This window comes from Myxine glutinosa, chromosome 4 (genome assembly GCF_964187855.1).
Source record: "Myxine glutinosa chromosome 4, kmMyxGlut1.1, whole genome shotgun sequence".
Lineage (NCBI taxonomy): Eukaryota > Metazoa > Chordata > Myxini > Myxiniformes > Myxinidae > Myxine > Myxine glutinosa.
In genome coordinates, this window is record NC_136264.1 from 184455400 (window position 1) to 184477724 (window position 22325).

The following is a 22325-nucleotide window of genomic DNA, read 5'->3' on the forward strand; positions in this document are numbered from 1 at the left end:
CAGCAAAAAATAATTTAAAAAACCGGGCAGAAACTCGTCACAAAGGTGACATTAAAAAAACATGTCGGAATGGAATTCCCCAAAAAATAACCAAACAACGTAATAACGACACCACAATCTTTTTACGGATTTCCATCATGACATATATTGACATTTTTGTCATAGGTGACTGTGTGGCAACAGAAACAATATTGTATGAGAGAGGGAGTTGTACATTTGTAGTGTAGATGGGTGCATTTGTGTATTATATGTTTGTGGGATTGAGACTGAAAAAAGTCAAAATGATGGTGTGATGGCATTCCGAAAAAGGTGCCGAAATATGGCGTCATTACGACCTTATTTGGTTGTTTTTGGGGATTTCATTCTGACATGTTTTTCTAGTTATTTATTATTTTTTGTGACTTGTATTATTTATAAACTGGCATATTGAAGGAGTTAAACCAGAAAGGATATGCCAGCAAGTCTTGGCAAGAGATTCTGAGCTGCACTCTTTGTAAAACTACTTGCGGCTTTGAACTTGGTTCACCATACCTGATAGTACGAGCGTGCTTTGTTGGGTGTAACCCCCCTGTGCTGAGTGTAATTTTGAACGTGCGATTATATTGTGGACACGTGTGTAGTATGTGTGGTGGGGTTTGCAGGTGCAGAATGATCAGTGCCACGCTGTGAGAAGCAACACCACCAGGCAACTACCTCGCTCACAAAGTGGACACTGGACCGAACATCAAGTACGTGCAATTTCAATCCATGATCATCTGCAATAACCAGTTCAAGAAGCTTTACTGACACAAACACATCACCATTGTTGTTCACCTGACAGGATTTTAACACCCCTTTTCTAGAAAGTTGCGAAAATGGAAAGCAGTTCCATTGTTGTATTATGACTTCCGTTGTCCTTCGGCATGCACCTTTCCTTTTCCTTTTTTGCTCGCTCGATCAGCATCACTCGATGGTTAGGATACCTTGCGGGCGGTTAGGATACCTCAGTCAACGTCCTGTTGATTTCATCCATTTTTCTACCTTACAGCATGAGTTGGGGCCTTCATCCGGAAGTGAACTGAAATAGAGTTCTTCAAAGTTTTCTTCTGTTTTATTTAATTCCTTGAAGTAGTTTGCTCACAAACATTGTGTAATCATTACACAATTTCAGATGTCTTTACACCTTTCTTCAATGAGAATTATTGTTGTTACTTTCACACATTAAGATGTCTCAAAGCTGCATTTGCTCACACTTAACTTGATTACCTGACATTTGTGTGGGAGAGTTAGAGTTAGGAATTTGGAATTCACGAGTAATTGCTTGCACCATCTTAATTGTTTCTCTGTCTTGCGATCACTAACTAGCTCATTTCAAGCCTCATGAGATAAGTACTTCCAATTTTGTTGCGGATCCCGGGTCTGTCGACGTACTAGGGGGGGGGGGGGTTAAGGCCCCGTTTCCCCACAGACACCGGGTCCACAGCTGTCGACCGCCTCGCACCCGGCGGGTTGCGCAGCAACTCCAATCGCCAATCCCCCAACCACAGGCCGAAGGGTTATCGACCGTGATCCGAATACCTTCGAGACCACGTGACCGGGAAGACCGGGTATAGAACCCCTCGCGATCCCACACCAAGTTCAATCAGGTGCGCCGAGCGAATCGTGCGGTGTGGGTCACGGTTTTACACTGCGTGATCTACGGACTTAATCGAACAGCCAAATTTGGTTTGAACGATGCTGGGTCAATGGGGGAAAAGACGCACACGAACAGGTCGAGAGGAAATACAATGTACATGTCTTTATTCACAAAAAGCACAGAAAAAGGACGAGAAGCAGGCTTGGCATAAATCCTTACCTATCTGTTCCCAACACAGGCGCCTGGCACACTCGCACACAGGGGACTTGGAAATTTATTCAGGGTTCAATTTGACCTCATAGTGATGTCAGCCTGCTATTTTGTACCTCCTTATGCACCATAAATGTACCAAGTCCTGGAAACATTGGCAGTTTATCCAAAGTCCTAACATGTGAATGTGGAATTCTCATTTGCGGGCAGGAAAACTTGGACTCTGGAAGCAACGTGCTTTTTTGGAAGACGACGAGTGTTCCGCAAACCGCACGTCTTCCGAACCCCATTCTTCTGCGCAACATACATATAACTGGTATATTGCCTTGCACATGTCTTCTTATAAATACCAATTGTCTCACTTCATCTCAAGTACCGCATGAACTGAGATAACCATAATCGTTTTGCTTACTTGCATGGGAAGGGACCTTCTTCCTTATCGTTCAGGCTATTGCAGCTCTCCAAACAACTTCCATCGGACACTGCGCAAACTTGCACTGACGTTAAACCAGGTGGAACAGAATTGTATGTTTAAAGTGTCAAATACACTGCTGAACAAAATGTAATTGCTGTTTAAATGCCATCATCTCGCTAAAGCATGACAAGGACCAGGGACTGGTATTAAAGTGACCACCCAAAATTTCGTTGTGATCGGTTCAGCCGTTTTTGCGGTACCTGGGAACGGACGGACAGACGGACAGACAGACAGACAGACGGATGGATGGACGGACGGACAGATGGACGGATATTTGGTGAATTATAGTAAGATGAGAATGCCCTTTGATTTAATTGTCATGCGAATCAGCCCAAGACACTGCCGTGGGGCACTGCAGCTTCCACTGGGAAAGGGGAGGAGAGGGTACCATTGATACCATACCATATACAACCCCAGATGGAGAGTTGGAGAGGGTACCATAGCAATGCATCGACAGCGTGAGTGAAGGATGTCAGAAATGCAGGAATGAAGAAGGCCTCGAATGCCACAGGCAGAGAGCTTGGCAAGCAAAGCCGGATGCCAGAAAGAGTCGAATGCCCAAGATATGTCCAAGGAGACGATCCAGACCGCTTGTTTGACATTTATGGTCTGAATCCATTGCTGAAAGAGGAGCAGCTCTCTCCATTTGGTATGTGTTTAAATTAAACTCACTAGAAAGTAGAACGACTCATGGTGGAGCTCATACCTCCTCCAGGCTGAACACTTTATGTTTTGTATCCCACTGATAGGCCGGATCTGCATCTGTACCTGAACCAAAATCGAATTGGCTTGCTCTTGTTATCTACCGAACTCATCCATAAAGTTTTGGCCAAATCCGTCCATTTTTTGTTTATATCATGCTATATATCGTTTTTGGCCTTATATCTCTCAATTGTGAAGAATCGCTTTCAAATTTCTGCGATCTGGATCCGTGTCTTCACCAAATTCGAATTAATTCGTCATTGTCACACATCCAACCAGGTTTCATCCAAAGCCGTCCATAACATTTTGAGATATCATGCTCACACAGACAAAGAAACAGACATAGAGGATAGAGGGGCGAATACGTAACTTCCGTCCACAGAAATTAATTACTTACACAATTGTAATTGTTTCTAGGGATGTCTTAAGATCATGAAGCAGCTATTTTCAAGTTTTACAAGAGAAGTATTGTTTGATTTGTAAATTTATTCCAGGTTCCTCTTGCTTGACCTCACAGTAATGTCAGTCTGCTATTGGACACTTCCTTATGCACCTTAATTATATCAGTGATGAGGGAGATCCGAACTGCATGTATGTCTTTTCATTCAAGAATGGGTGTTGATGAGCTTTGGAAAACCAACAAACTTTAAGGTCATGGCCAATTGCTCAAAACGAACAATCCCTTTCTTTCCCAGTTTGCTTTACCTGAGTGCACGTGGATTACTCAGTGAAACAAACCTTGTATTTTCCTACCTGTTTGCAAATTGCGTTAATCAAAAAATATGCATTCGTGCTTTCTCATCAAATGTCTTTCATTCGCCTTGTTTTTCAGGGATATTTTGTTTGCTGCAAGAATATAAATATAGGCACTCTGCATTGTTTGCAGGTGTATCCTACACGTCTGTATGCTCCCCCTGCAAGCCTGGTATGTTCAACAATAGGCCTAGGTCGTCCTCCTGCTTCCCTTGTCCCCGGGACACATTCTCAGGCCATGGAGCTACTCGCTGTTTGCCCTGTGATTCCGATAAGGAGTTTGCCGGTGAGTGTCGCTATGGATCAGACAATTACATGTTAAGCCTAATAGTGGGGGCCAAGGCCATCGATTGCTATTGAAAAGTGTGGTGGAGGCATGCCAGTGCATAGGGCAAACCAATATGGAGTGAGGAGTTGCCGAGCTTTGCTGAGCAAATTAATTTAGGGGATTGGAGGGGGTCAACCTAGTTTTGTGTACCGTAGTCCAAAACAAGAGAAAAATGACCACAGTGTGGTCACCAGCTGCGCCGTGTAGAATCATGAGGATATCCGTTGCAATATGCGCTACCAAATTCGACCAGTCATTAAATTATACGCATGCACTAGCGTCTTTTTGTCTTTCGGTTCTGGTCTTGTCCTTTGTTTTGCGACGCAACATGCTTCATCAACTGATTACATATAATGTATGGACGTGAATGTTATTTCTGTTAATGTTAATGTTAATTCATTAATGTTATTTATTAATGTTAATTCTGGGTGGCAGAGGGATAATTTGAAACGGGCTTGGTCGGTAGGGGATTTGAAAGTGGGTGTCGTTTTGTGAAAACAGTGGTGTGGTTCTGTGGTTCTGTTTGGTGTGGTGTGGTGAAAGTGATTTGAAAGTAAAAAAGTTCTGTGAAACGAGATTGATATGAAAACATTCATGTTGTCTTTGTTGCTAAATTTATTCTGGTTTCTTCAAACAAATCGCGATTTTAGTCCGCGATGTTCTTACCTCACTACCAACGCACGTCCGAGTGTATGCGCATGTGCTATTCAAAAAGCCACCCCAACAACAAGAACAACAACGCGGTCCTCTCATAGAGCTGCTCGTCGCAGCTAAAAATTAAAGAATAGGAATAACAAAAATTGAAGGAGGCAAGAAAGGAAACCGAACAATGTTAAAAGTTCAAGAAGGCAATAATGAACATCTGAGTTTATTCAAACTACACGGTGACCAAACACGCAAGCCTTAGGCCGCAGGCCATCATCGAGCAACTGACTCCGCCTACCCGGAAACGGAAACAGGGTTACCTAATACGTCATGTGTAATACCAAAGGGTTTTGCAGTATCGAACAAACAACAGTCAAATGACCAAACTAGAATGGCACTGCATAGAGAGCACACCTGCACCAGGCTAAACATTTTATGTTTTGTATCCCACTGGTGTGTCGGATATGGATTCGGACTTGGACCAAAATCGAATCGGCTTGTTCTTGTCGCCTAACCAACTTATCCATTTCGTTTTATCCTCATCCATCCACAACCTTTTGAAATACCATGTTATATATCGTTTTTGTCCCGATCACTCAATGGTGAAGAATCATTTGTTATTTTAAAAACTCTCGTATCCGGATTCGGATCTTCACCGACATCGAAAGGATTCGTCCTTGTCACACACCCAACATATCCACCAAGTTTCGTCCGAATCTTTCCATATCTTTTTGAGTTATCGTGCTATATATCGGGTTTATCCCTATCCCTCAATGGTGAAGAATCACATAAAAATTCTCTGATCCGGATTCGAATCTTCACCAAAATTGAGTCAATTCTTCCGTGTCTTAGATTGTGCCTCAAACATTTAACCAGAAACCTGAGTTTTGTCTGCTGTGCATGTGTAACATAGCATTAGGTCCTGTCCTTCTCAACTTTTGTCTTCCTTTACCTCAGGCTTGGATTGAAATGTATTGCATGTACAGATGTAGAGCAAGAATAATGATGAATGGATTGCATATTGTTTTTACTCAGAGCCCGGTTCAGCATCATGCTCACCACGGCCAGCATGCACCCAAAGTGACTACTTCCATCTGCATTCAAGCTGTGATAGCGAGGGCATGGTAACACAAGTACACACACCCACTCAAACACTCTCGCTTGTGCGCATCACTATCTCGTGCGCATTTCCCTCTTTCTCTTTCTCTCTCTCTATCTCTCTCTCTCTCTCTCTCGCTCTCCGCTGCTGGACGTTGGTGAGTCGTGCGTGGGTGTGGCAATCATGGCAGCTGTGTGCGTTGAGCTGTGAGTGCTGTGTTGTGTTGGTGGTCTTTCCTATCCCCATTCAACTCCCTTTGCGTCTTGTACGTGTTTGTGGAGTTTTCCCCGTGTTTTCCTCTGTCGAGACAAGAGAGAGAGAGAGAACAGCTTTTTGGAGTCATTGGAACGGCCTTTCCCCGCTCTGGGTGGTGGTTATTGCGATAAAATTTGGTTTCATTTTTTTTTCTCTCTTCGTCGTTAATCCTGCATCTTGCCGGAGTATAGACGTTCCACTTTAAATCATATTTATTTTCTTTCGTTTGGTTTAATTATTACTACCTTTTCCTATTTTTTCTTTTTAATCTCCTCAACCCGAGTTGTTCGGGTAAAACGGAGTTCCTTTGTTTTAGTCATGGCGACGACTCCTTCGCAGCAAGACGCTGTGTTCGAATCGTTAACCCACAAACATGCTCTGGTTTGTGTCCCTCCTGAAGGGATTCTGACCGAAGAGATCATCTTGGCAGTTGGAGAAGTTATCGGAATTGAACATGTACGTGCTGCGTCACGTATGAACCAGAAGGTTGTGGTTTTCGTTGCGGATGAGCATCTCGTTCACGATGTCGTGAGTTCCGGGTTAACCATAGAGAGTGGTCACTTTGTTATGGCCTCCCCGATGGATGTCCCGGCAATGAAAATAATCGTTTCAAATTGTCCTCCCTTCGTGTCCGATGAAAAACTCGTGTCGGTTTTGTCTCGATATGGTACAATCGCTTCTAGAATCTCGATGATCCTCCTCGGGTGCCGCCAATAAAAAGCGAAGCACGTGATGAGCTTTCGACGGCAGCTTCACATGGTTCTTCCAGATCGCGGGGTTGATGCGGGTTTAAAGATTTCATTTAAGATTAAAATTGATGACCGTGATTATCAAATATACGCTTCATCAGCGACCTGAACATGTTTTCTTTGTGGGGCGTTTGGGCATTTAAAGAGATTTTGTCCGAAAGCTGCTTGTTCAAAGTGTGGGGAATCAGGACACGTTGATCAAGATTGTAAAACGGTTAACAACCCACTACCTCGTGTGGCGGGGGAGGTGACACCCAGTGTCTCCAATGTTTCCGCTCACACTGTGTCCTTACAGATTGAGGAGAGTAAAGAGGATTTTGCAACTGTGGCAAAAAAACGTAGAGCCTCCGCTCCTCGTGGCCCAACTAGTGCCCCCAAAGTAGTTGTACTGGATACGAGTGGTGCAGTAGCTGAGGAACCTCAAGATAGTGAGAAAAAAGATGGATTACTTTCCAATGATGGAATTTTAATCCAAAGTGCACAAGGTGGTACGGTTCCATCAAATAGTTGTACAATTGAAGGGTCTGTGGGAGTTGCGGATGACGAGAAGAGGAGGCCACTTCTTAGGTGTTCAAAGCTCGTTTATTCTGACCGAACTCCTCACGCGAATGGAACTCATACAGCTTTTATAAAACCAAAACCCTCTTCGGAGGGCGTGGCTCCAACAACCGCGTGCACCTCACACCCACACAATCAAAAGCCCCACTGGCCCGTGCACGTGGATTATGTCCCAATAAGGTAACCGCTACAGGTCTATTATTATTGATGAGACGTTGATTGAATGTAAGGAAACATCACCATCATCATCATCATCACCACTGCCTGAGCCTCAACAAAATAGTGCGTCAATCCTTCCCAATGTTCCCACTGCAACAAATGATCAGAATACACTTTGTGTGGCTCCGACAGAGGTGCCCGACGTAGTTGTACAAGATGGTGGTGTAACAGCCCCATCTCATGTCGAAGTAGACCTCCCCAGGCCCCCCCAGACCCAAGACCAGTCTATAGTTGGTAAAGGTCCAAACTGAAATTTACGAACCTAGTGGATTGCTATCTGGGCTGTCTGCTTCAAATGATGACATGGAGGTGACTGAGCCGTCACAGTTATCATCTGAGCAGTTACAAATACCCCCCGAGGTTATTGTGACCTTTCTAAATGAGACACTTAGGCAGCGAAATGTCATGATTCATAAACATTTTCCTGACTTGCTTTCCTTCATGCAGACTGCAAAGTGTATAGTTAGAAATTCTAAAGATTTTGAAGTAACAAAAGCACAAATTCATCGACTGAGGAAATTCATTACAAAAGCAAGGTTGGATCTGTCTCAACAGCAGCTAAACCCCCCTTGATAAGGCATGAAAAGGAAGGAAGTGCTGTTTGGCACCTTAAACATGAATGGTGGTGGTGCTAACCATTTACGTCAGCTCGAAGTTAAAAACTTATTGTTTCAGAAACATATCGATATATGTTTATTGCAGGAAACACACAGAACAGAGACTTCACAGCCTGACTGGCTTCGCCTTAATACTGGGCAGTGTTTCTTTAGCAATCTGTCCTCTGTTTCTGCGGGAATTGCTTTCTTGCTTCATCTGGGGTTTGTTCCTGACTCTTGTAATTTTAATGAGATAGTTATAGGACACTTAGCATCCTTAGAGGTGGTCTATCAAGGATTTCACCTCACCCTACTCAATGTATATGCTCCGAGTAGCAGCTTCGCTCGTAAAGGTTTTTTCACACGTCTGGCCAATTAACTTCACACAGTAGCCTTTGATCATTGTATCTGTATTGGAGGAGATTTCAATTGCACCTTTGAACCGAGTTTAGATAGAAATACACCAGAACCACATCCAGAATCTCATAAAGATTTATTGAAATGTTTTTCATCACTTGGTCTACTTGACGCATGGTGTATACAGCACCCTACAATATCTCAGTACACATGGTGCCATTGTGCTAGTGGGTTAATAACACTTGCAAGGCTTGATAGATGGTATATTAATTCCACTTTTAGAAACGTACTCATGTCTTGTAATCATTTCCCTTCTGCTTTCTCTGATCACCACCTGGTTGTACTTGGTCTAGCCTTTTCTCAGTCAATTCGTAAAAGTGCATATTGGACTTTCAATACCAGCCTGTTGGAGGATTGCTGTTTTAAGGATGCTTTTCGTAGTTTTTGGGAAGCACTCATCCAAAGAAAACCTTGTTACTCTTCTGTTCAGTTATGGTGGGATAACGTGAAAGCCCAGATTCGTGTCTTTTGTCAATAATTTAAGTCCTTTTCCACAAGCAAGAGTAAGATTGCCGTTTCACTCTTAGAAACTGAAATTTTACACTTAGAGGAAGACTTGGCTAAGTCTCAAAATGGCAGGAAACTTCAGTTATTATTGGAGAAAAAAGCTTATTTAAGAGAACTGATTCATGAAAAAGTAATGGGGATGTCAGTTAGACTCAGAATCCAAAATGTGAAGTTCTCTGACACCCCAAACAAAAGTTTTTTCCAGTTAGAAGGGGTTAAGAAGTCCCAAAGGCAAATGTTTTCCTTCCTAGATGCTAAGGGGAACATTACACAAAATGAAACTGATGTTAAGATGCTTGTGTAAAGGTTTTTTCTGGCTTATTTGCGGAGAAAGCTGTGTGTAAAGATATGGTTGATGATATGACGAATTACCTGCCTTCGTTGAGTTGTGACCAGTGTCGAGGTCTTGAAGAGCCGTTTACTGTGGAGGAGCTAAGCATAGCTCTGTGTAGCTTTGAACACGGAAAAGCCCCTGGGATTGACGGCCTTCCAGTGGAATTTTTTGCAGAGTTTGGGACATTTTAGGTCCAGAAGTACTGCTCGTGCTACAAGAAAGCCTACGCTCTGGCATACTACCGCTCAGCTGTAGAAGGGCAGTCATATGCCTTCTCCCAAAAGGTGGTGATCTCCGACGGATAGAGAACTGGCGCCCCATCTCATTACTGTGTTCTGACTACAAACTTTTTTCCAAATTGTTGGCCATTGGCCAAATTGGCCAAATTGTTGGCCAAAAAACAATGGCTAAAGGTTGCCATTGGCACTGTCGTCCATCCTGATCAGAGTTACAGCATTCCGGGAAGATCAATCTCTGATAATGTCTTTTTAATTAGAGACTTGATTGACTGTGGCCTTAAGGAGGAAGAGGGGCTTGGGTTGATTTTCCTAGACATTGAAAATGCTTTTGATAGCATTGACCACACTTACATGTTCCATGTTCTGCAAAAGTTTGGTTTTGGTGAAAAGTTTATAGGCTTTGTGAAATTGTTATACCACAACATATTTAGTTTGTGCAAAGTAAATAATCGTCTTTGTTCACCCATTCAGGTTCAGAGGGGTGTTCGGCAAGGCTGTCCTTTGGCAGGGTTGCTGTTTAGCCTTTCTCTTGAGCCACTACTCATAAGTCTGAGAGCCTCTCTTTCCGGCTTTGTGCCTTCTGCAGAAGAGAACCACATCATGGCATCAGCATATGCTGATGATGTCTGTGTAATCATTCAGAATGATAAGGACCTAACCATTCTTGTTGAGTCCTTACACAGGTTTTACCTTGCTTCACGTTTGCGGTGCAATTGGCAAAAGAGCAAAGCTTTGTGGGTGACCTCAGCTCACAGTACATCCGGTAGGCTTCCCGTCACCCCCCCCCCCCCCCCTCAGTCTCTTCCAAAAGACATAAGTTGGACAAGAGAAGGGGTTAAATACCTAGGTGTTTATCTTGGACCCAATCAGTACTCCCATATTAACTGGGAAGGAGTGGTAGAACAGGCAACCAAGTGGCTCAACAAATGGAAAAGGTTCCTTCCACAAATGTCCTTTAGAGGCCGAATACTGATTATTAACACCTTGGTCGCCTCTGTCCTGTGGCACAAATTTATTTATTTGCAGCCACCAGAAGGCTTGCTTAAGGCTATTCAACAGACACTGGTAAATTTATTTTGGGGAGGTTACCGCTGGTTGCGGATGGACGTACTTTGCCGCCCCATTTCTCTTGGTGGCCAAGGGCTCATTGACCTAAAGTGTCGGCTGATGGCGTTTCGGCTGAAGTCAATACAACGTCTGCTCAATGCTGAAAAACTGCCCTGGTGCCCCGTGGCACAACGAATACTGAGGCAAGCTGGTATGCTCGGCTACGGCCTTGAGACTTTTTGGATCGAATCCCAAAAAGTTGATGTGTCCCACCTTCGTCTGTTCTAGCAGAGCTTGTTGAATGCTTGGCAAGCCGTAGTGGTAAGCCGCCAAAAGGAGTCCTATTAGGTTAAAATGTTTGCGGGAGAACCTCTATTCCTCAACCCACTCTTTCCCCAGGTTCCCAAGAGCCGTTGTTTTGCCCAAAACTTCATTTCAGGTGGCATCAGAAATGTCTGGCATCTTCGTGACTCAGCAAATTGTGGTTGGAGATCTGCCAAGGAAGTCGCTGAGATTACTGGTACCAGATCAATGAGAGCTGCAGGTCAGGTACTTGTAGAAGTCATTCGTACATACTTTAGACTTGGGTTGCAGTGGAGTACTGGGGTTAAATGGGCATCCCATAATCCTTCGCTTCCTAACTTACTTGTTGCTTTCACGGGTTCTACTTCTTCCCCAGTCAGTACAGGCTCTTGTTTATTTAGTAGTCTTGAGAGTAAATCTATTTACCAGTTCTGTCTTTCTTGATGATTGTAAACACCTCTGCAGCAGGAGTTATGAGATGGAAAGCTCTGTTACTTAATGGCCCCCCTTCTGAAGCTGAATTGAAATCAATGTATGGTACACCCGTATCAAAAAGGTCGGGTGATTTGCAATGGAGACTGGCTCACGGGGTATTGCCAACAAACACTTTTGTAAACCGTTTGGATGCCGGATGTTAGGGTATCGGTGATCTGTCTCTTTTGTAATAATGTTGAAGATTTGTTCATGGGTATGTTGATTGCATACGATTGTGTCCTCTTTTTCTTTTACTGAACAATGTGTTTGGTCAAGTTAATGTTCCTTTTTCTCTCCGGTTGTTTATTTTTGGCCTTGGGGTCACTTCAGCAAAGGGAAAATTGTTAATGTTTCCGAATTATTTATTGTCAGAGGCTAAACTGGCCATCTATTTGTCGCAAAAAGCGAAAATTAAGGGCAAGCCACCCGAGCAATGTAATGTGATCCTGCACTTCCAATCCCTGGTCACAACTCGGTTAAAACTGGAATTTAAGTATTATAGCAGAAATGCAAACATTAAGGATTTTGTTGAGACATGGTGTGTGGGAAAAATATGCGGGGTAAATGAAAATGTATTCGAGATTTACATGTAGGTGTTTGTGTTTCCTTGTCCTTGCAATCTCTTGTTTTGGAATGTAGTACATTTACATTGATTGTTGCTCCTTTCATTTAACTTTCTATGACTTTGGTTGTATTCTCTTGAAAACTGTTTTTTGGTTTATTCTTGTTGACGCTTGTTTTTGTAGTTTTATAATAAAAGGACTTAAAAGTCAAAAGTCTCTCTCTCTCTCTCTCTCATGTGCATCTCTCTCATGCACCTCTTTTGCTCATGCACATCTCTTTCTCATGCACATCTCTTTTGCTCATGTACATCTTTCTCATGCACATCTCTCTCTCATGCACATCTCTCTCTCTCTTGCACATCTCTCTCTCTAATGCACATCTCTCTCTCTCTCTCTCTCTCCTGCACATCTCTCTCTCTCATGCACATCTCTCTCTCTCATGCACATCTCTCTCTCTCTCATGCACATCTCTCTCTCTCTCTCTCATGCACATCTCTCTCTCTCTCTCTCTCTCTCTCTCTCTCTCTCTCTCTCATGCACATCTCTCTCTCTCTCTCTCTCTCTCTCTCTCTCTCTCATGCACATCTCTCTCTCTCTCATGCACATCTCTCTCTCTCTCATGCACATCTCTCTCTCTCTCTCTCTCTCTCTCTCTCTCTCATGCACATCTCTCTCTCTCTCTCTCTCTCTCTCTCTCTCTCTCTCTCTCATGCACATCTCTCCCTCTCTCTCTCTCGCCCCCTGCGGGCTGTCGGTGTGTTCGGGCGCGGCAAGATGGTGGCTGTGCATGTGTGGTGAGGTACGAGCTGCTCTGCTGTTCTACTCTGTTGTCCCTTTCCACGTCGTATTTCACCTTCTCCTTCCCCCTGTTCGTTTATCTTCACATCCTTACTCTGCATTTGTGCCCCAACCCCTCCCCTTTGATCAGACCCAACACTTTGGGGCTTTGGCCTCCCCCATCCCCCTCTGCCTCCCTTTTCCCTCCTCGATTCCCTTTTCTTATCTCGTTTGTATTTATATTCACTCCGTGTCCTTTGTTTCCTTTTCCTTTTCTGAGAGAGAGAAAGAGAGCCCGCAGCTGTTTGTGGATAACTTTTGCATTAATCGGCGGCCCATCCCGTCCTCCGGCTGATCGCTTTTTTCTCCACCAGCTGTGTTTGTTTTCGCCTTTGAAAATCTGTCTCGGCTTGTAATTAATTAATCACTGTTCGAGAGCGATATTCACTCTCCCGTCCTTGTCCCCCCCCCCCCCGTCCACTCCCCCCCGTCCCTCGTCCCTCATCCCCCATCCCTCGTCCCCCGTCCCCCGTCCCTCGTCCCTCGTCCCCCGTCCCTCGTCCCCCGTCCCCCGTCCCTCGTCCCCCGTCCCTCGTCCCCCGTCCCTCGTCCCCCGTCCCACCCTCGTCCCCCGTCCCACCCTCGTCCCCCGTCCCACCCCCACCCTCGTCCCACCCCCACCCTCGTCCCCCGTCCCACCCCCACCCTCGTCCCCCGTCCCACCCCCACCCTCGTCCCCCGTCCCACCCCCACCCTCGTCCCCCGTCCCACCCCCACCCTCGTCCTCCGTCCCACCCCCACCCTCGTCCCCCATCCCACCCCCACCCTCGTCCCACCCCCACCCTCGTCCCCCGTCCCACCCCCACCCTCGTCCCCCGTCCCACCCCCACCCTCGTCCCCCGTCCCACCCCCACCCTCGTCCCCCGTCCCACCCCCACCCTCGTCCCCCACCCCCACCCCCACCCCCACCCCCACCCCCACCCTCACCCCCACCCCCACCCCCACCCTCACCCCCACCACCACCCTCACCCCCACCCCCACCCTCACCCTCGTCCCTTGTCCCCACCCTCGTCCCTTGTAAATTATGACTTCGTTTTCGCGTTACGCGGCATATGAAGCGTTAACTCGTAGACATGGCGTCGTTTGTGTCCCGCCGAACGAGGTCAGCGTCGAAGACCTCGTTATTGCTGTGGGCAACATAATCGGTATTGATAAAGTTCGTGCAGCCTCGCGAATGAACAAACGTGTCGTTATTTTCGTATCCGAGGCTGAATTGGTTCACGAGATTGTATGTACAGGATTATCGACAGATGACGGACATTTCGCACTCGTGTCCCCTCTCGACACCAGCCGTTAAGGTCATCATCTCGAACTGTCCTCCATTCCTGAAGAACGAGAGACTGGTCTCCGAACTATCTCGTTATGGTACTGTGGTTTCGCATGTCACGATGTTACCTTTACGTTGCCAGGACGACCGGGCTAAACATGTGATGTCTTTCAGGAGACAAGCTTATCTTGTACTTCCTCCTTCTAACGTCGAAAGAACGCTGAACATTGTTTTGAAATTCAAAATTGATAATCATGATTACCAATTATACGTAACCACTGACACCTTGAAATGTTTTGAATGTGGTAAATTCGGACACCTGAAACGCTCTTGCCCAAAAACGGCTTCGTCGAACGATGGGACAAACCACGTAAACAACAAGGATTCTTCTTCTTCATCTTTTGCTTCGGCTGTGAAGGGAACATCTTCCATGTCCGGCAATGACGCTCAGCCTTCCCATCCCGATGATCCAAACAGCACAACGAACGTCGGGGATGGTTTCACCGTTGTTCCGTCAAGGAAGAGAAAGACCTTTCCCGACGGTCATTTAACTCAGAAAAAGGTAGCATTTAACAATAAGCAACCTATCGGTAACACCCCCCCAGTCGTGACCGATGCCACTCTACAAGGCTTACCTGGGACAAACCCTGTACCTACAGCTAACAAGTTCGGCCCCCTTTCATGTGAGGACATAGACGTTCCACATGCAGGGACTGGTTTACCTGTTAACAAATCAAATGGAATTGTCTCACCTGTTACGGACTCGGCTATTGGAAAGTCCTCTGATGATTTTGCTGAGACCACTGGTGATGAACCTGCTGAGACCACTGGTGATGAACCTGCCGAGACCATGGATGATGAACCTGCTGAGACCATTGGTGATGAACCTGCCGAGACCACTGGTGATGAACCTGCCGAGACCACTGGTGATGAACCTGCTGAGACCATTGGTGATGAATCTGCCGAGACCACTGGTGATGAACCTGCCGAGACCACTGGTGATGAACCTGCCGAGACCACTGGTGATGAACCTGCCGAGGCCACTGGTGATGAACCTGCTGTCACTTTGGAAAATGTTAACCCTGAGCATGATGATGCTGAATTCCCGTCAGCAGAAAATAGCGAAACTGTCCCAGTTACTGCTCTCACTTCATCACCGGGTGAAGCTGGAATCGCAGGAATCAATATTTTGCAAGAGACTCCTATTCTGCTAGATACCGCCACACCATCGGAGGTTGTTACAGTCGGGGGAAGCAACATCGCTGCATCTGCTGATGCTGTTTCTGTTTCACCAAATCCACAGATTATTGCTGTTATTCCTCAAAGCAATGTTCCCACGGTGGGAGAGCACACAGATGTTACAACTAGTGCAGGTCCGTGTGCCAATATTGATGACAGTAGTGACATGCAGGATTATACAAGCTTGTGTGATTCGGAAATTAAAACTGACTCTGACGAATCTGACCTGGAGGAAGCAAACAGCCAGGTGGAAGCAATGGAGAAGCCTACCAGTCTAGGTCCTACTTCCCCTGAACAAATACGACTTTTCTTGCAAAATACGTACAGGAAACGCAGTATAAACCTAACAGAATACTTTCCCGATTTACCGTCCTTCCTTGAGTGTGCTCAGGCTATTATACGCAGGCCTGACTTATTCAACTTTCGTCAGACACATTGTCACCGTTTAAGAAAATTGATCGCCAAGACGAAAAAGACTAAGTTAATTCATGGTGAGTTTCAAGATTGGAACAGTAAATGTCAATGGTGGTGGAAGTCCACTCCGCCAGATCCAGATCAAGCAGCTGATAAACGCAAACGGTCTCGACATAGCTTTGTTGCAGGAGACCCACGCCGTCAGATCTGTTCAGGCCCAGTGGCGACTCACTATGGATAAGGAGTGCTTTTTTAGTAACAGCTCCTCGTCTAAGGCAGGAATCATGTTTGTCTTAGGGAAACATTTCCAACCATCCTTGCTTCAATTTGTGAATATCATTGATGGCCATCTTGCCTCTGTGACCTTCTCTCTCAATCAGGTCAAGTTTACAATCCTTAATGTGTATGCTCCAAGCAAAAATGGTGAGCGGATCTCCTTCTTTGCTGAACTGAGAAAGTTCCTCCAAACACTGCATCTGCAGACTTGTTTAATTATTGGTGGCGACTTTAACTGTACTGTTAATGCCTCATGCGACCGAAACGGGCTGGAACCTCAACCATGTACCGCAAAACTCTTTGCAAATATCATCGCAAAATATAATCTCCATGATGTCTGGCGCTTGCAACACCCTTCCGAACAATCCTACACATGGTGTCGTTGTTCCAACAACCACATCTCACTTGCGAGGCTTGATCGCATTTATGGAAATTCTCACCTGTTACATGGAGTTTGCAAATCTGACATTGTGCCTTCCGGTTTCTCCGATCACTCCCTAGCTCGAGCATTCGTTCAACTCTCGAAACCGTGTCCAGGGAGTTCTCACTGGAAATTCAACAATAGTTTAATAGAAGACTTCAACTTTATTCAGGCTTTTGAATCTTTCTGGACAGATCTCTTGGAATGGAAGCTAAGCTGTTCTGTTAACCCACTGGTGTGGTGGGATCTAGTAAAAACCCAAATCAAAGGCTTCTGCCAACAATACCAGAGCTTCTCAAAAAGGGCTGATTATGAAGCAAGGAAATTATTGCAATCAGAGATTTTACATCTTCAGAGGGTCACAGGACAAAATAATAATGTGCAAAGAGCCTTAACCGAAAAACAGTCTTTATTGAAAGAAATAACTGAGAGGAATGCACGTGGTGCCCTAGTTCGGATGAGGGTGCAGCACCTTAACGAGACAGACATACCAACTAAGTATTTTTTTTCCTTAGAGAAACGCCTCCCGAACAAACAGCTCTCTCAACTGCGTTTGGCAGACTCATCCATCACTTTCAACCAATCAGTTATTAAACTTTTCACAAAGGAATATTTCTCGAAAATATACTCGATGGAGCAAATAAATCCTGTCAGTGTCGCCTCTATCTCCGTAGGGCTGCCAGTGTTGTGTGAGGGTGGACGTTCCTACCTGGAGGGGCCCATTACCTTGGACGAACTTGGCGCCGCTCTGCACAGCCTTGCTGTTGGGAAAGCGCCTGGATTGGACGGACTCACAACTGAATTTTATAAGAAATTCTGGCATCTACTGGGTCCCGAACTCCTCAACACCTTGAACGCAAGCTGCCAGCTTGGAGAGCTCCCTCAGAGTTGCCGACGGGCTATTCTCACCCTCATTCCAAAGAAAGGAGACTTGCTCTATATTAAAAACTGGCGCCCAATCTCTTTGCTATGCACAGACTATAAAGTATTCTCAAAAGCCCTGGCATCTCGACTTACTCCTCATCTCTCCTCATTGTTGAAAGAAGACCAATGTTATTGTGTACCCAAGCGCTCCATCTATGACAACATCTCCCTCGTAAGAGACATGATTGAACTGTGCAAAGAAAACCCCACAGATTTGGGACTTCTTCTCCTTGATCAGGAGAAGGCCTTTGACCGCGTCGATCATCGGTACCTCTTCAAAGTGCTTGAACGGTTTGGACTTGGTCCGACCTTCATTTCTTACATTAAGATACTGTATAACAATATCTCTAGTGTGCTTAAGATAAACAATGGACTTGTTACACCCTTGCCTGTCAACAGGGGAATTCGACAAGGTTGCCCCCTCTCTGGCTTGCTCTATGCTCTCTCCATCGAACCCTTACTGGGTTATTTGCGTGCTAGACTAACCGGGGTTGGGTTTTCTCATCTTGAACGGCCCATTAAGGTGCTGGCATATGCTGATGATGTGTGTGTTTTTGTGTGGAACCTCAATGACATTAACGTTGTCCGTTATTGTCTATCCGTGTTTGAAAAGGCTTCTTCAGCCAAAGTGAATTGGGGAGAAAACGAGCGCCATTTGGCTTGGTCCGTCATGTCACTCGGCACCCAAACTTCCTGCTCCTCTTGCATGGGCCACTGATGGCGTGAAATACCTTGGAGTGTTCTTGGGTAATGACGCCACAGTAGCAAAGAATTGGGCTGGTCTGTTGATCTTGTTGAAGGAAAACTGCAAAAATGGAGAAATCTGATAACACAACTGTCTTATCGTGGAAGGGTCTTGGTGATCAACAGTTTGGTGGCCTCTACCCTATGGCACAGGTTCTTTGTGCTGCACCCTCCGGCAGTGTTGCTTCAACAGCTCCAGAAGTGCTTTGTGTCTTTCTTCTGGGATGGAAAGCACTGGTTGCGACCCGAGGTCCTCAGCTTGCCACTGACCGATGGAGGCCAAGGCCTGGTTGACATAAAGAGCCGGTTAACGGCCTTTCGACTTTCGGTTGCTCTACGCATGCTGTACATGCACCCCTCTCCACCTTGGGTCGACGTCGCTCGTCGCCTTTTGCAGCAGGCGGGGAGACTAGGCTATGACCACGCTATAATCTTGATGGATCTCTCGCATCTTGATATGTCTCCCCTCTCCAGGTTTTATCAGAGTGTACTAAACGCATGGCGAACTCTAACGACAACAAGAGCTATGCATTCGTACACAAAGCAAATGTTCTTGATGGAACCTTTGTTTTACAATACAATTTTCCATGATATGCCTGCTGATAGGTGTCTCGTTCAATGCTTTGTCGCGAAGAACATAAAATCGGTCGCCGATCTTTTAAGCCCAAATGGCAGTTGGATTGGAGCTGATGCACTGGCCAGCCTGGTTGGCGTGCGATCCTCCAGAGTTGTGGCACGCATGCTACGCTGTGTGCTTCATACCTATGTACAGCTTGCACCTAAGTGGGAGCAAGTCCAAGCAGACAACGAACAAGGTGCTTCTCCTGCTACCTTTCCTGAACTTATTTGCAAGTTTTCTCTTGCCAACTCTCCTCCGTGTACCCCCTTTAGCATAGGATTCAATGGGTTTCCTAAACAAAAAGACCTCTATTTGGGTTGCGTAAGTTTCCTTTTGCGAGGGGAAAAGGCAAAACGGAGGGTTCGATGGAGAGACCTCTTACCTTGTTCCCCCCCATATTTTCCTAATTGGAAAGGATTCTATCATCCTCCTGTGCCGCCACGACATGGTGACCTCCAATGGAGACTTGCACACTGGATCCTCCCCTCTAACCACTTGCTGCACCGCTTCTCAAGTCTCCTAGCAGATGAATGTCCCTTTTGTAAAAGGCCTGAAAACCTCTTTCATATTTATGTTGAATGTCAACGGTTGGCTCCTTTATTTATCTTTCTTAAGAATTGTTTTGGCAGGATTGGTTTGGTTTTCAACACTTGTGTTTACATTTATGGCTTAGACATCTCACACAAGAATTTGAATGATGTGTTAGGTAATTTCCTGTTTGCACAGGCAAAAATGTCAGTGTATAAATCAAGAAAAAGAAAAGTTGATGATCTTGGAGCTAATGAGGAAAATGCCTTGTTCTTGTTTAAAAATCTTGTGACGAGCCGTGTAAAGTTAGACTTTGCCTTTTTCTCCATAACAGGAAGGCTGCCACAGTTTGAGACCAAATGGTGCGTGAAAGAAGTCATTTGTAAAATCCTGGAGAAACGTTTATTGTTTTGTGAAATGTTTTGTGCATAATTTTACTGTATTAATATTTTTTTTGTTTGTTTCTCTGCTTGAAATGAGAATGTGACCCCTATTTGGGGGTTTTCTTTTCTATTTTTATAATAAAAAGATACAAAAGTCTCTCTCTCTCTCTCTCTCTCTCTCTCTGTCATGCACATCTCTCCCTCTCTCACGCACACCTCTCTCTCTCTCTCTCTCTCTCTCTCTCTCTCTCTCTCTCTCTCTCTCTCTCTCTCTCTCTCTCTCTCATGCATGTGTCTCTCTCGTGCACGTGTCTCTTTCGTGCATGTGTCTCTCTCGTGCACGTGTCTCTCTCGTGCACGTGTCTCTCTCGTGCACGTGTCTCTCTCGTGCACGTGTCTCTCTCGTGCATGTGTCGCTCTCGCGCACGTGTCTCTCTTGCGCACGTGTCTCTTGCGCACGCGTGTGTCTCTCTTGCACACGTGTGTGTCTCTCTTGCACACGTGTCTTTCTCATGCACATTTCTCTCTCTCTTGTGCACATTTCTCTCTCTCTTGTGCAAACGTGTCTCTCTTGTGCACACGTGTCTCTCTTGCACATATGTCTTTCTCGTGCACATTTCTCTCTCTCTTGTGCACATATGTCTCTCTTTTGTGCACACGTGTCTCTCTTGTGCACACGTGTCTCTCTTGCACATATGTCTTTCTCGTGCACATTTCTCTCTCTCTTGTGCACACGTGTCTCTCTTGTGCACACGTGTCTCTCTTGCACATATGTCTTTCTCGTGCACATTTCTCTCTCTCTTGTGCACATATGTCTCTCTTTTGTGCACACGTGTCTCTCTCTTGCACATATGTCTTTCTCGTGCACATTTCTCTTTCTCTCATGTGCATGTGTCTTTATCGTTCGCATGTCTTTGTCATGTGTATAACTCTTTCGTGTGCATCTAACCATAACTATCTCTGTCTCTCCAAATCTCTTTATGTCTCTCTTTATGTCTTTGTTCCCATCTTTTTTTTATATCTCCCTATCTCTCCTGATCAATGTCCTCCACTACCATTTATTACATTAACCTTCCAACAATAATACGTCTGGCATTAATTTGATTTAAGGGAAGGTCATTGGGACCATAACAATGAAGTATCGATTTTCAATAGATGAACCCATTGCATTATGCTGCAGTATTCCGATCTGAGTAAACTGGTCCCTTGTTTTACCTCACTCTGCCCAATCTGTAGACAAGGGTAACGTATCGCTGGGTGGAGCCCAAGGTGTGTCGTGAAGATCTCCCGGGGGCCATGACACTCCCAATGCCCACCGAGCGTCTGCCTTGCCCTCCTTGTAATCCCGGATATTCCAACATGGCCAATGGAACCTGCGCTCCCTGTCCTGCAGGCTCAGTTTCCGACGGCATTGAGGGTCGGTCGCTGCTGCGTTGTTGACCTTTGCTGTGTTCCACCAAGGTTTATTTATTCATGGCAATGCCCATTTTCCTTAGGCCAAAATAGTTGTTAACAAAATACAAGTTCATTTACAAAATAAGGGAGTAATTGTTTGAACGAATTAAATTATCCAAATGCCCTCACACCTTGCCTCCAGATTTTTGTGCCAGGACAAGACAACTGCACAGAGGTTCCATTTATGAACTCCCAATAAATGTCAGCCAGATGCCATTACTCTGCCTTTCAATGCAATTATATCTTTCAACAAATCATGCGAATCCATTATTTAATAGACAAGAAGGACTCGCTCCCCATGGGAATGGCCAGGGGGAGTTGTGTTATTATCCTAATTAAAACATGCAATTCAAAACACTTCACTGCACTGGAAAACGTGGGGGGCACGAACCCTGCATTGTAAAGGATGCGGCCTGGTAATAACCTCTCCCACCTGGAGGTGGCGCTGCAGGATGTACATTTCCATAGAGAAATCGCGTCATCCCCTCTACTCCTCCAAGCCCACCAAGACCACCGGCAAAGCTAAAAACACCCCGATACAATAAATGGTGTCATGCTGACCATATGTAGCATGTTTGGATGTAATTAGGCCAGAACTGTAGGAGGAATAGCAAGACAAACACACACACACACACACACACACACACACACACACACACACACACACACACACACACACACACACACACACACACACACACACACACACACACACAAATACACATACACACACAAATACACATACACACACACACACAAATACACATACATACACACACAAATACACATATACACACACACAAATACACATACACACACACACACAAATACACATACAAACACACACACACACAAATACACACACACACACACACACACACACACACACACACACACACACAAATACACATACACATACACACACACACACAAATACACATACACACACACACACATACACACATACACACCCACACAAATACACATACACACACACAAATACACATACACACACAAATACACATACACACACACAAATACACATACACACACACACACACACAAATACACATACACACACACACACACACGCTACCATGCTAGTGGTGCTACACACGCTAGACACACAT

General features: G+C 45.3%; 1 protein-coding gene across 1 annotated transcript in view; it reads left to right on the forward strand.

Annotated features, from left to right (window-relative positions):
• LOC137425996 (endosome/lysosome-associated apoptosis and autophagy regulator family member 2-like) overlaps positions 1–22325 on the forward strand; it is a 71843-nt gene that overhangs the window by 12516 nt on the left and 37002 nt on the right. The window contains exons 5-13 of the mRNA XM_078775340.1: positions 642–728; positions 2036–2141; positions 3889–4041; positions 5764–5891; positions 6422–6610; positions 7127–7259; positions 10843–10959; positions 11188–11297; positions 20977–21157. Coding sequence (XP_078631466.1) covers positions 642–728; positions 2036–2141; positions 3889–4041; positions 5764–5891; positions 6422–6610; positions 7127–7259; positions 10843–10959; positions 11188–11297; positions 20977–21157 — 1204 coding nt within the window. The remainder of the gene's footprint in view (positions 1–641; positions 729–2035; positions 2142–3888; positions 4042–5763; positions 5892–6421; positions 6611–7126; positions 7260–10842; positions 10960–11187; positions 11298–20976; positions 21158–22325) is intronic.